The 13607-nt window shown below is 46.9% G+C and overlaps 1 protein-coding gene across 1 annotated transcript in view; it reads left to right on the top strand.

The window, feature by feature from the left end:
• The window catches only part of LOC139402750 (ensconsin-like), a 63872-nt gene that overhangs the window by 27495 nt on the left and 22770 nt on the right, over window positions 1–13607 (top strand). The window contains exons 2-5 of the mRNA XM_071146667.1: window positions 2972–3142; window positions 3221–3295; window positions 11566–11729; window positions 13270–13378. Of these exons, the coding sequence (XP_071002768.1) occupies window positions 2972–3142; window positions 3221–3295; window positions 11566–11729; window positions 13270–13378 (519 nt within the window). The remainder of the gene's footprint in view (window positions 1–2971; window positions 3143–3220; window positions 3296–11565; window positions 11730–13269; window positions 13379–13607) is intronic.

The raw sequence follows: 13607 nt of genomic DNA, 5'->3' as shown, positions 1-13607 counted from the left end.
TCTCTACTCTCTACCGGCCTACAATCGTCTGACCACTCTCTACCGGCCTACAGTCGGCTGACCGCTCTCTACCGGCCTACAGTCGGCTGACTGCTCTCTACCGGCCTACAGTCGGCTGACTGCTCTCTACCGGCCTACAGTCGGCTGACCGCTCTCTACCGGCCTACAGTCGGCTGACCGCTCTCTGCTCTCTACCGGCCTACAATCGTCTGACCGCTCTCTACCGGCCTACAGTCGGCTGACCGCTCTCTACCGGCCTACAGTCGGCTGACCTCTCTCTACCGGCCTACAGTCGGCTGACCTCTCTCTACCGGCCTACAGTCGGCTGACCGCTCTCTACTCTCTACCGGCCTACAGTCGGCTGACCACTCTCTACTCTCTACCGGCCTACAGTCGGCTGACCGCTCTCTACTCTCTACCGGCCTACAGTCGGCTGACCGCTCTCTATTCTCTACCGGTTCTACAGTCGGCTGACCACTCTCTACCGGCCTACAGTCGGCTGACCCCTCTCTATTCTCTACCGGCCTACAGTCGGCTGACCGCTCTCTACTCTCTACCGGCCTACAGTCGGCTGACCGCTCTCTATTCTCTACCGGCCTACAGTCGGCTGACCCCTCTCTACTCTCTACCGGCCTACAGTCAGCTGACCGCTCTCTACTCTCTACCGGCCTACAATCGGCTGACCGCTCTCTATTCTCTACCGGTTCTACAGTCAGTTGACCACTCTCTACCGGCCTACAGTCGGCTGACCACTCTCTACCGGCCTACAGTCGGCTGACCGCTCTCTACTCTCTACCGGTTCTACAGTCAGCTGACCGCTCTCTACTCTCTACCGGCCTACAATCGTCTGACCTTTCTCTACCGGCCTACAGTCGGCTGACCGCTCTCTACCGGCCTACAGTCGGCTGACCGCTCTCTACCGGCCTACAGTCGGCTGACTGCTCTCTACCGGCCTACAGTCGGCTGACCGCTCTCTACCGGCCTACAGTCGGCTGACCGCTCTCTGCTCTCTACCGGCCTACAATCGTCTGACCGCTCTCTACCGGCCTACAGTCGGCTGACCGCTCTCTACCGGCCTACAGTCGGCTGACCTCTCTCTACCGGCCTACAGTCGGCTGACCGCTCTCTACTCTCTACCGGCCTACAGTCGGCTGACCGCTCTCCATTCTCTACCGGTTCTACAGTCGGCTGACCACTCTCTACCGGCCTACAGTCGGCTGACCCCTCTCTACTCTCTACCGGCCTACAGTCGGCTGACCCCTCTCTACTCTCTACCGGCCTACAGTCGGCTGACCCCTCTCTACTCTCTACCGGCCTACAGTCGGCTGACCACTCTCTACCGGCCTACAGTCGGCTGACCGCTCTCTATTCTCTACCAGCCTACAGTCGGCTGACCCCTCTCTACTCTCTACCGGCCTACAGTCGGCTGACCACTCTCTACTCTCTACCGGTTCTACAGTCGGCTGACCACTCTCTACCGGCCTACAATCGTCTGACCGCTCTCTACCGGCCTACAGTCGGCTGACTGCTCTCTACTCTCTACCGGCCTACAATCGTCTGACCGCTCTCTACCGGCCTACAGTCGGCTGACTGCTCTCTACTCTCTACCGGCCTACAATCGTCTGACCACTCTCTACCGGCCTACAGTCGGCTGACCGCTCTCTACCGTTCTACAGTCGGCTGACCGCTCTCTTTACCTGCCTACAGTCGGCTGACCGCTCTCTACCGGCCTACAGTCGGCTGACCTCTCTCTACCGGCCTACAGTCGGCTGACCGCTCTCTACTCTCTACCGGCCTACAATCGTCTGACCACTCTCTACCGGCCTACAGTCGGCTGACCGCTCTCTACCGTTCTACAGTCGGCTGACCGCTCTCTTTACCTGCCTACAGTCGGCTGACCGCTCTCTACCGGCCTACAATCGTCTGACCACTCTCTACCGGCCTACAGTCGGCTGACCGCTCTCTACCGTTCTACAGTCGGCTGACCGCTCTCTTTACCTGCCTACAGTCGGCTGACCGCTCTCTACCGGCCTACAGTCGGCTGACCTCTCTCTACCGGCCTACAGTCGGCTGACCGCTCTCTACTCTCTACCGGCCTACAATCGTCTGACCACTCTCTACCGGCCTACAGTCGGCTGACCGCTCTCTACCGGCCTACAGTCGGCTGACTGCTCTCTACCGGCCTACAGTCGGCTGACTGCTCTCTACCGGCCTACAGTCGGCTGACCGCTCTCTACCGGCCTACAGTCGGCTGACCGCTCTCTGCTCTCTACCGGCCTACAATCGTCTGACCGCTCTCTACCGGCCTACAGTCGGCTGACCGCTCTCTACCGGCCTACAGTCGGCTGACCTCTCTCTACCGGCCTACAGTCGGCTGACCTCTCTCTACCGGCCTACAGTCGGCTGACCGCTCTCTACTCTCTACCGGCCTACAGTCGGCTGACCACTCTCTACTCTCTACCGGCCTACAGTCGGCTGACCGCTCTCTACTCTCTACCGGCCTACAGTCGGCTGACCGCTCTCTATTCTCTACCGGTTCTACAGTCGGCTGACCACTCTCTACCGGCCTACAGTCGGCTGACCCCTCTCTATTCTCTACCGGCCTACAGTCGGCTGACCGCTCTCTACTCTCTACCGGCCTACAGTCGGCTGACCGCTCTCTATTCTCTACCGGCCTACAGTCGGCTGACCCCTCTCTACTCTCTACCGGCCTACAGTCAGCTGACCGCTCTCTACTCTCTACCGGCCTACAATCGGCTGACCGCTCTCTATTCTCTACCGGTTCTACAGTCAGTTGACTACTCTCTACCGGCCTACAGTCGGCTGACCACTCTCTACCGGCCTACAGTCGGCTGACCCCTCTCTACTCTCTAATGGCCTACAGTCGGCTGAGCAGTACAAGACTTCCCTCCTATACCATCTATTCTCTCTTACAGGCTCTGTGTGATTGACAGCTGTGTTTCTCCCCCAGTATCTGACTCGCACCCAACCTTGACCTTCTCCAGTGAGCCTGACTCCTCAACGTCCGGTCAGGCCCTGTCCACCACCCCAACCCTCAGCCCATCACTGTCCACCACCCCAACCCTCAGCCCATCACTATCACCTACACCTACTCACAGCAACAATGCTGCTAACAAAGCAGGTAAGTTGCCTTCCACTCCTCTCTCTCTCTGGGTGTGTGTGGAATTGTGTTCTCTAAACCTTGCGTTTTATGTTACAGAGCCGTTGGTCCTCAAGATCAACGAGAGACAGAGACTGGCCCGGGAACGTCGAGAGGAGAGGGAGAAACAGACCGGTGTGTATCCTGCAGTGTGTGTAGCATCTGGAGTACATGAGGGGTCTGGGGGTGTCTGGGGTGCCTGGGGGGGGGGGGGGGTACCTGGGGAGTCCGGGGTACCTGAGGGGTCTGGGGTACCTGGGGGGGGTTACCTGAGGGGTCTGGGGGTCAGGTTTAGGTTTTGTGTTCTCTACAGGAACTCTGGCAGTTATCACTGTATTCCTCATCTACCCCCTAGACCCTCCCAACAAGAACTACACTCATCTAGACCCTCCCAACAAGAACTACACTCATCTACCCCCTAGACCCTCCCAACAAGAACTATACTCATCTACCCCCTAGACCCTCCCAACAAGAACTACACTCATCTAGACCCTCCCAACAAGAACTACACTCATCTACCCCCTAGACCCTCCCAACAAGAACTACACTCACCTACCCCCTAGACCCTCCCAACAAGAACTACACTCACCTATACACTCCCAACAAGAACTACACTCATCTAGACCCTCACAACAAGAACTACACTCATCTAGACCTTCCCAACAAGAATTACACTCATCTAGACCCTCCCAACAAGAAATACACTCACCTATACCCTCCCAACAAGAACTACACTCATCTAGACCCTCCCAACAAGAACTACACTCATCTACCCCCTAGACCCTCCCAACAAGAACTACACTCATCTACCCCCTAGACCCTCCCAACAAGAACTACACTCACCTATACCCTCACAACAAGAACTACACTCATCTAGACCTTCCCAAGAATAACTACACTCATCTATACCCTCCCAACAAGAACTGCACTCATCTAGACCCTCCCAACAAGAATTACACTCATCTAGACCCTCCCAACAAGAACTACACTCACCTAGACCCTCCCAACAAGAACTACACTCATCTAGACCCTCACAACAAGAACTACACTCATCTAGACCTTCCCAAGAATAACTACACTCATCTATACCCTCCCAACAAGAACTGCACTCATCTAGACCCTCCCAACAAGAATTACACTCATCTAGACCCTCCCAACAAGAATTACACCCATCTAGACCCTCCCAACAAGAACTACACTCATCTACCCCCTAGACCCTCCCAACAAGAACTGCACTCATCTAGACCCTCCCAACAAGAATTACACTCATCTAGACCCTCCCAACAAGAATTACACCCATCTAGACCCTCACAACAAGAACTACACTCATCTACCCCCTAGACCCTCCCAACAAGAACTACACTCATCTACCCCCTAGACCCTCCCAACAAGAACTACACTCATCTACCCCCTAGACCCTCACAACAAGAACTACACTCATCTAGACCTTCCCAACAATAATTACACTCATCTAGACCCTCCCAACAAGAACTGCACTCATCTAGACCCTCCCAACAAGAATTACACTCATCTAGACCCTCCCAACAAGAATTACACCCATCTAGACCCTCACAACAAGAACTACACTCATCTACCCCCTAGACCCTCCCAACAAGAACTACACTCATCTACCCCCTAGACCCTCCCAACAAGAACTGCACTCATCTAGACCCTCCCAACAAGAATTACACTCATCTAGACCCTCCCAACAAGAATTACACCCATCTAGACCCTCACAACAAGAACTACACTCATCTACCCCCTAGACCCTCCCAACAAGAACTATACTCATCTACCCCCTAGACCCTCCCAACAAGAACTACACTCATCTAGACCCTCCCAACAAGAACTACACTCATCTAGACCCTCACAACAAGAACTACACTCATCTAGACCTTCCCAAGAATAACTACACTCATCTATACCCTCCCAACAAGAACTGCACTCATCTAGACTCTCCCAACAAGAACTACACTAATCTAGACCTTCCCAATAAGAACTACACTCATCTAGACCCTCCCAACAAGAACTACACTCATCTAGACCTTCCCAACAAGAATTACACTCATCTAGACCCTCCCAACAAGAATTACACCAATCTAGACCCTCCCAACAAGAACTAAACTCATCTACCCCCTAGACCCTCCCAACAAGAACTATATAGCTACTGACCCTGTATATAGCTACTGACCCTGTATATAACTACTGACCCTGTATATAACTACTGACCCTGTATATAACTACTGACCCTGTATATAACTACTGACCCTGTATATAACTACTGACCCTGTATATAGCTACTGGCCCTGTATATAGCTACTGGCCCTGTATATAACTACTGACCCTGTATATAGCTACTGACCCTGTATATAGCTACTGACCCTGTATATAGCTACTGACCCTGTATATAACTTCTGACCTGCATATAACTACTGACCCTGTATATAACTACTGGCCCTGGAACTGTCCCTGTATATAGCTACTGACCCTGTATATAACTAATGACCCTGTATATAACTACTGACCCTGTATATAGCTACTGACCCTGTATATAACTACTGACTCTGTATATAGCTAATGACCCTGTATATAACTACTGACCCTGGAACTGTCCCTGTATATAACTGCTGTCCCTGTATATAGTTACTGACCCTGTATATAGCTACTGACCCTGGAACTGTCCCTGTATATAACTACTGACCCTGTATATAACTACAGACCCTGTATATAGCTACTGTCCCTGTATATAACTACTGACCCTGTATATAGCTACTGACCCTGTATATAGCTACTGTCCCTGTATATAACTACTGACCCTGTATATAGCTACTGACCCTGTATATAGCTACTGACCCTGTATATAACTACTGACCCTGTATATAGCTACTGACCCTGTATATAACTACTGACCCTGTATATAACTTCTGACCCTGTATATAACTACTGACCCTGTATATAACTACTGGCCCTGGAACTGTCCCTGTATATAGCTACTGACCCTGTATATAACTAATGACCCTGTATATAACTACTGACCCTGTATATAGCTACTGACCCTGTATATAACTACTGACTCTGTATATAGCTAATGACCCTGTATATAACTACTGACCCTGGAACTGTCCCTGTATATAACTACTGTCCCTGTATATAGTTACTGACCCTGTATATAGCTACTGACCCTGGAACTGTCCCTGTATATAACTACTGACCCTGTATATAACTAAAGACCCTGTATATAGCTACAGACCCTGTATATAGCTACTGACCCTGTATATAGCTACTGTCCCTGTATATAACTACTGACCCTGTATAAAGCTACAGACCCTGTATATAACTACTGACCCTGTATATAGCTACTGACCCTGTATATAGCTACTGACCCTGTATATAACTACTGACCCTGTGTATAACTTCTGACCCTGTATATAACTACTGACCCTGTATATAACTACTGGCCCTGGAACTGTCCCTGTATATAGCTACTGACCCTGTATATAACTAATGACCCTGTATATAACTACTGACCCTGTATATAGCTACTGACCCTGTATATAACTACTGACTCTGTATATAGCTAATGACCCTGTATATAACTATTGACCCTGGAACTGTCCCTGTATATAACTACTGTCCCTGTATATAGCTACTGTCCCTGTATATAGTTACTGACCCTGTATATAGCTACTGACCCTGGAACTGACCCTGTATATAACTACAGACCCTGTATATAGCTACTGACCCTGTATATTACTACTGACCCTGTATATAGCTACTGACCCTGTATAAGCTACTGTCCCTGTATATAACTACTGACCCTGTATATAACTACTGACCCTGTATATAGCTACTGTCCCTGTATATAACTACTGACCCTGTAAATAGCTATTGACCCTGTATATAGCTACTGACCCTGTATATAACTACTGACCCTGTATATAGCAACTGACCCTGTATATAGCTACTGACCCTGTATATAGCTACTGACCCTGTATATAACTACTGACCCTGTATATAGCTACTGTCCCTTTATATAACTACTGACCCTGTATATAGCTACTGACCCTGTATATAGCTACTGACCCTGTATATAACTACAGACCCTGTATATAGCTACTGACCCTGTATATAGCTACTGACCCTGTATATAGCTACTGACCCTGTATATAGCTACTGACCCTGTATATAACTACTGACCCTGTATATAGCTACTGACCCTGTATATAGCTACTGACCCTGTATATAACTACTGACCCTGTATATAGCTACTGTCCCTGTATATAACTACTGACCCTGTATATAGCTACTGACCCTGTATATAGCTACTGACCCTGGAACTGTCCCTGTATATAACTACTGACCCTGTATATAACTGCAGACCCTGTATATAGCTACTGTCCCTGTATATAACTACTGACCCTGTATATAGCTACTGACCCTGTATATAGCTACTGTCCCTGTATATAACTACTGACCCTGTATATAGCTACTGGCCCTGTATACAGCTACTGACCCTGGAACTGTCCCTGTATATAACTACTGACCCTGTATATAACTGCAGACCCTGTATATAGCTACAGACCCTGTATATAGCTACTGACCCTGTATATAACTACTGACCCTGTATATAACTACTGACCCTGTTTATAACTACTGACCCTGTATATAGCTACTGTCCCTGTATATAACTACTGTCCCTGTATATAACTACTGACCCTGTATATAACTACTGTCCCTGTATATTGCTACTGTCCCTGTATATAACTACTGACCCCTTATATAACTACTGACCCTGTATATAACTACTGACCCTGTATATAACTACTGACCCTGTATATAGCTACTGTCCCTGTATATAACTACTGACCCTGGAACTGTCCCTGTATATAGCTACTGACCCTGTATATAGCTACTGACCCTGTATATAACTACTGACCCTGTATATAACTACTGACCCTGTATATAACTACTGACCCTGTATATAGCTACTGACCCTGTATATAGCTACTGACCCTGTATATAACTACTGACCCTGTATATAACTACTGACCCTGTATATAACTACTGACCCTGTATATAGCTACTGACCCTGTATATAACTACTGGCCCTGTATATAGCTACTGACCCTGTATATAGCTACTGACCCTGTATATAACTACTGACCCTGTGTATAACTACTGACCCTGTATATAGCTACTGACCCTGTATATAGCTACTGACCCTGTATATAACTACTGACCCTGTATATAGCTACTGACCCTGTATATAGCTACTGACCCTATATATAACTACTGGCCCTGTATATAACTACTGACCCTGTATATAACTACTGACCCTGTATATAACTACTGTCCCTGTATATAACTACTGACCCTGTATATAGCTACTGACCCTGTATATTGCTACTGACCCTGTATATAGCTACTGTCCCTGTATATAACTACTGACCCTGTATATAGCTACTGACCCTGTATATAGCTACTGTCCCTGTATATAGCTACTGACCCTGTATATAACTACTGTCCCTGTATATAACTACTGACCCTGTATATAGCTACTGACCCTGTATATAGCTACTGTCCCTGTATATAACTACTGACCCTGTATATAACTACTGACCCTGTATATAACTACTGACCCTGTATATAACTACTGACCCTGTATATAGCTACTGACCCTGTATATAGCTACTGACCCTGTATATAACTACTGTCCCTGTATATAACTACTGACCCTGTATATAACTACTGTCCCTGTATATAGCTACTGACCCTGTATATAACTACTGACCCTGTATATAACTACTGTCCCTGTGTATAACTACTGACCCTGTATATAACTACTGTCCCTGTATATAATTACTGACCCTGTATATAACTACTGACCCTGTATAAAGCTACTGACCCTGTATATAACTTCTGACCCTGTATATAGCTACTGACCCTGTATATAACTACTGTCCCTGTATATAACTACTGACCCTGTATATAACTACTGACCCTGTATATAACTACTGACCCTGGAACTGTCCCTGTATATAGCTGCTGACCCTGTATATAACTTCTGTCCCTGTATATAACTACTGACCCTGTATATAGCTACTGACCCTGTATATAGCTACAGACCCTGTATATAGCTACTGACCCTGTATATAGCTACTGACCCTGTATATAACTACTGACCCTGTATATAACTATTGCCCCTGTATATAGCTACTTACCCTGTATATAACTACTGACCCTGTATATAGCTACTGTCCCTGTATATAACTACTGACCCTGTATATAGCTACTGACCCTGTATATAACTACTGACCCTGTATATAGCTACTGACCCTGTATATAACTACTGACCCTGTATATAACTACTGTCCCTGTATATAACTACTGACCCTGTATATAACTACTGACCCTGTATATAACTACTGACCCTGTATATAACTACTGACCCTGTATATAACTACTGACCCTGTATATAACTACTGTCCCTGTATATAACTACTGACCCTGAATATAACTACTGACCCTGTATATAGCTACTGACCCTGTATATAACTACTGACCCTGTATATAACTACTGACCCTGTATATAACTACTGACCCTGTATATAGCTACTGACCCTGTATAAAGCTACTGACCCTGTATATAGCTACTGACCCTGTATATAACTACTGACCCTGTATATAACTACTGACCCTGTATATAGCTACTGACCCTGTATATAACTACTGACCCTGTATATAGCTACTGACCCTGTATATAACTACTGACCCTGTATATAGCTACTGACCCTGTATATAACTACTGACCCTGTATATAGCTACTGACCCTGTATATAACTACTGACCCTGTATATAACTACTGTCCCTGTATATAACTACTGACCCTGTATATAACTACTGACCCTGTATATAACTACTGACCCTGTATATTACTACTGACCCTGTATATTACTACTGACCCTGTATATTACTACTGACCCTGTATATAACTACTGACCCTGTATATAACTACTGTCCCTGTATATAACTACTGACCCTGTATATAGCTACTGACCCTGTATATAACTACTGACCCTGTATATAACTACTGACCCTGTATATAACTACTGACCCTGTATATAGCTACTGACCCTGTATAAAGCTACTGACCCTGTATATAGCTACTGACCCTGTATATAACTACTGACCCTGTATATAGCTACTGACCCTGTATATAACTACTGACCCTGTATATAGCTACTGACCCTGTATATAACTACTGACCCTGTATATAGCTACTGACCCTGTATATAACTACTGACCCTGTATATAGCTACTGACCCTGTATATAGCTGCTTCCTTGTGTTAATTGTATTTCGGGTGGGTTTTTTCTATTCTGATATTGATGACTGCATTGTTGGGAAGACCAAGACAGGGTTTTCACTGTACTAGTGCAGGTGACATTGATACTGGAACTGCCCAATGAAAATCTAATTCGTATTTGTGGCCAAAGCATCAATTGGAGATAAAACACTTCAGAACTCTCTCCAACTAATCAAACATAAATATGATGTAGAGGGGGATGAGCTGGCCAATCAGCTGTCTAGAGGGGGATGAGCTGGCCAATCAGCTGTCTAGAGGGGGATGAGCTGGCCAATCAGCTGTCTAGAGGGGGATGAGCTGGCCAATCAGCGGTCTAGAGGGGGATGAGCTGGCCAATCAGCTGTCTAGAGGGGGATGAGCTGGCCAATCAGCTGTCTAGAGGGGGATGAGCTGGCCAATCAGCTGTCTAGAGGGGGATGAGCTGGCCAATCAGCTGTCTAGAGGGGGATGAGCTGGCCAATCAGCGGTCTAGAGGGGGATGAGCTGGCCAATCAGCTGTCTAGAGGGGGATGAGCTGGCCAATCAGCTGTCTAGAGGGGGATGAGCTGGCCAATCAGCTGTCTAGAGGGGGATGAGCTGGCCAATCAGCTGTCTAGAGGGGGATGAGCTGGCCAATCAGCTGTCTAGAGGGGGATGAGCTGGCCAATCAGCGGTCTAGAGGGGGATGAGCTAGCCAATCAGCGGTCTAGAGGAGGATGAGCTAGCCAATCAGCGGTCTAGAGGGGGATATATTTCATTGTAATCTGGAAACCCTAAAAGCAAGTCTTACTCTGTGTGTGTGGGAGGTTGGTTCTTCTATCCTTGACCAAAAATCCCCACAAGGATAGTAAAAAAAGTTCTCCCATGTGCGGACAGTTCCCATGTCCCCATGAGGACAAAGGCTATTTTAATCTTAGGGTTAAGGGTTAGAGGTTAGGGGTTTGGGTGTTAGGTTAAATAGGATTTTGAATGGAAATACATTGTATATCTCCAGCTGGATAGAGAAACCAAGGTGTGTGTGTGTGTGTGTGTGTGTTTTTGTGTTTGTGTTTGTGTATCAGCTGCCAGGGAGGCTGCGTGGCAGGAGAGGGAGGAGAGGGCCAGACACTATTATGAGAAACACCTGGAGGAGAGGAGGAGGAAGGTGGAGGAACAGAGGAGGAAGGAGGACAGGAGACGATCCGCTGTGGAGGAGAAGAGAAGACAGAACCTGGAGGAGGAGAAGGTGAGGGACACACTACACTACACAGACTACACACACTCTATACACACACACACACTATACACTGTACACACTACACACACTCTATACACACACACACTGTACACACTACACTACACATAAACACACACACACACTACATACACTATATACACACACTATCACAACAACAAGGGCCACAATCTGAAGGTGACAAACTGTTTGAAATGTCATGCAGCATTCTGGTTGACGTTGTTAACCTGTTGTTGTTGTGGTTAACCTGTTGTTGTCATGGTTAACCTGTTGTTGTCTTGGTTCACCTGTTGTTGTTAACCTGTTGTTGTCGTGGTTAACCTGTTGTTGTATTGTCATTGTTAACCTGTTGTTGTTAACCTGTTGTTGTCGTGGTGAACCTGTTGTTGTCGTGGTTAACCTGTTGTTGTCGTTGTTAACCTGTTGTTGTCGTTGTTAACCTGTTGTTGTCGTTGTTAACCTGTTGTTGTCGTTGTTAACCTGTTGTTGTCGTTGTTAACCTGTTGTCGTTGTTAACCTGTTGTTGTCGTTGTTAACCTGTTGTCGTTGTTAACCTGTTGTTGTCGTCGTTAACCTGTCGTTGTCGTTGTTAACCTGTCGTTGTTAACCTGTTGTTGTCGTTGTTAACCTGTTGTCGTTGTTAACCTGTTGTTGTCGTTGTTAACCTGTCGTTGTTAACCTGTTGTTGTCGTTGTTAACCTGTTGTTGTTGTTGTTAACCTGTTGTTGTCGTTGTTAACCTGTCGTTGTCGTTGTTAACCTGTCGTTGTTAACCTGTTGTCGTTGTTAACCTGTTGTCGTTGTTAACCTGTTGTTGTCGTTGTTAACCTATTGTTGTCGTTGTTAACCTATTGTTGTCGTTGTTAACCTGTTGTTGTCGTTGTTAACCTGTTGTTTTCGTTTTTATCTTGTCGTTGTTGTCGTTGCTAACCTGTTGTCGTTGCTAACCTGTTGTCGATGTAAACCTGTTGTTGTCGTTGTTAATCTGTTGTTGTCGTTGTTAACCTGTTGTTGTCAATCTGTTGTTGTTGTTGTTAACCTGTTGTTGTTAACCTGTTGTTGTCGTTGTTAATCTGTTGTTGTCGTTGTTAACCTGTTGTTGTTAACCTGTTGTTGTCGTTGTTAACCTGTTGTTGTCGTTGTTAATCTGTTGTTGTCGTTGTTAACCTGTTGTTGTCGTTGTTAACCTGTTGTTGTCGTTGTTAACCTGTCGTTGTCGTTGTTAACCTGTTGTCGTTGTTAACCTGTTGTCGTTGTTAACCTGTTGTCGTTGTTAACCTGTTGTTGTCGTTGTTAACCTATTGTTGTCGTTGTTAACCTGTTGTTGTCGTTGTTAACCTGTTGTTTTCGTTTTTATCTTGTCGTTGTTGTCGTTGCTAACCTGTTGTCGTTGCTAACCTGTTGTCGATGTAAACCTGTTGTTGTCGTTGTTGTCGTTGTTAATCTGTTGTTGTCGTTGTTAACCTGTTGTTGTCAATCTGTTGTTGTTGTTGTTAACCTGTTGTTGTTAACCTGTTGTTGTTGTTGTGTAGGCCCGTCATGAGGCAGTGATGCATCGGACAGTGGAGAGAAGTCAGAGAGCCAAACCCAACCACTGGACTTGGGGCGGGAACATGACCACCACACCCACCACACCCGGGGGTAAACACACACACCACACACACACTCACACATACACACACACCACACACACACACACCCCACACATACACACTCACATCACACACCACACATACACACTCACACATACACATACACACACACACACCACACACACACACACACTCACCACACACACACCACTCACACACACCACACACACTCACATCACACATACATAAACACATACTCACTCACACATACAGACTCA

This window comes from Oncorhynchus clarkii, unplaced genomic scaffold (assembly GCF_045791955.1).
Source record: "Oncorhynchus clarkii lewisi isolate Uvic-CL-2024 unplaced genomic scaffold, UVic_Ocla_1.0 unplaced_contig_6721_pilon_pilon, whole genome shotgun sequence".
NCBI classification, from domain to species: domain Eukaryota; kingdom Metazoa; phylum Chordata; class Actinopteri; order Salmoniformes; family Salmonidae; genus Oncorhynchus; species Oncorhynchus clarkii.
Note: the sequence above shows the minus strand (reverse complement) of the source record. Positions and strands in the feature narration are given on the sequence as shown.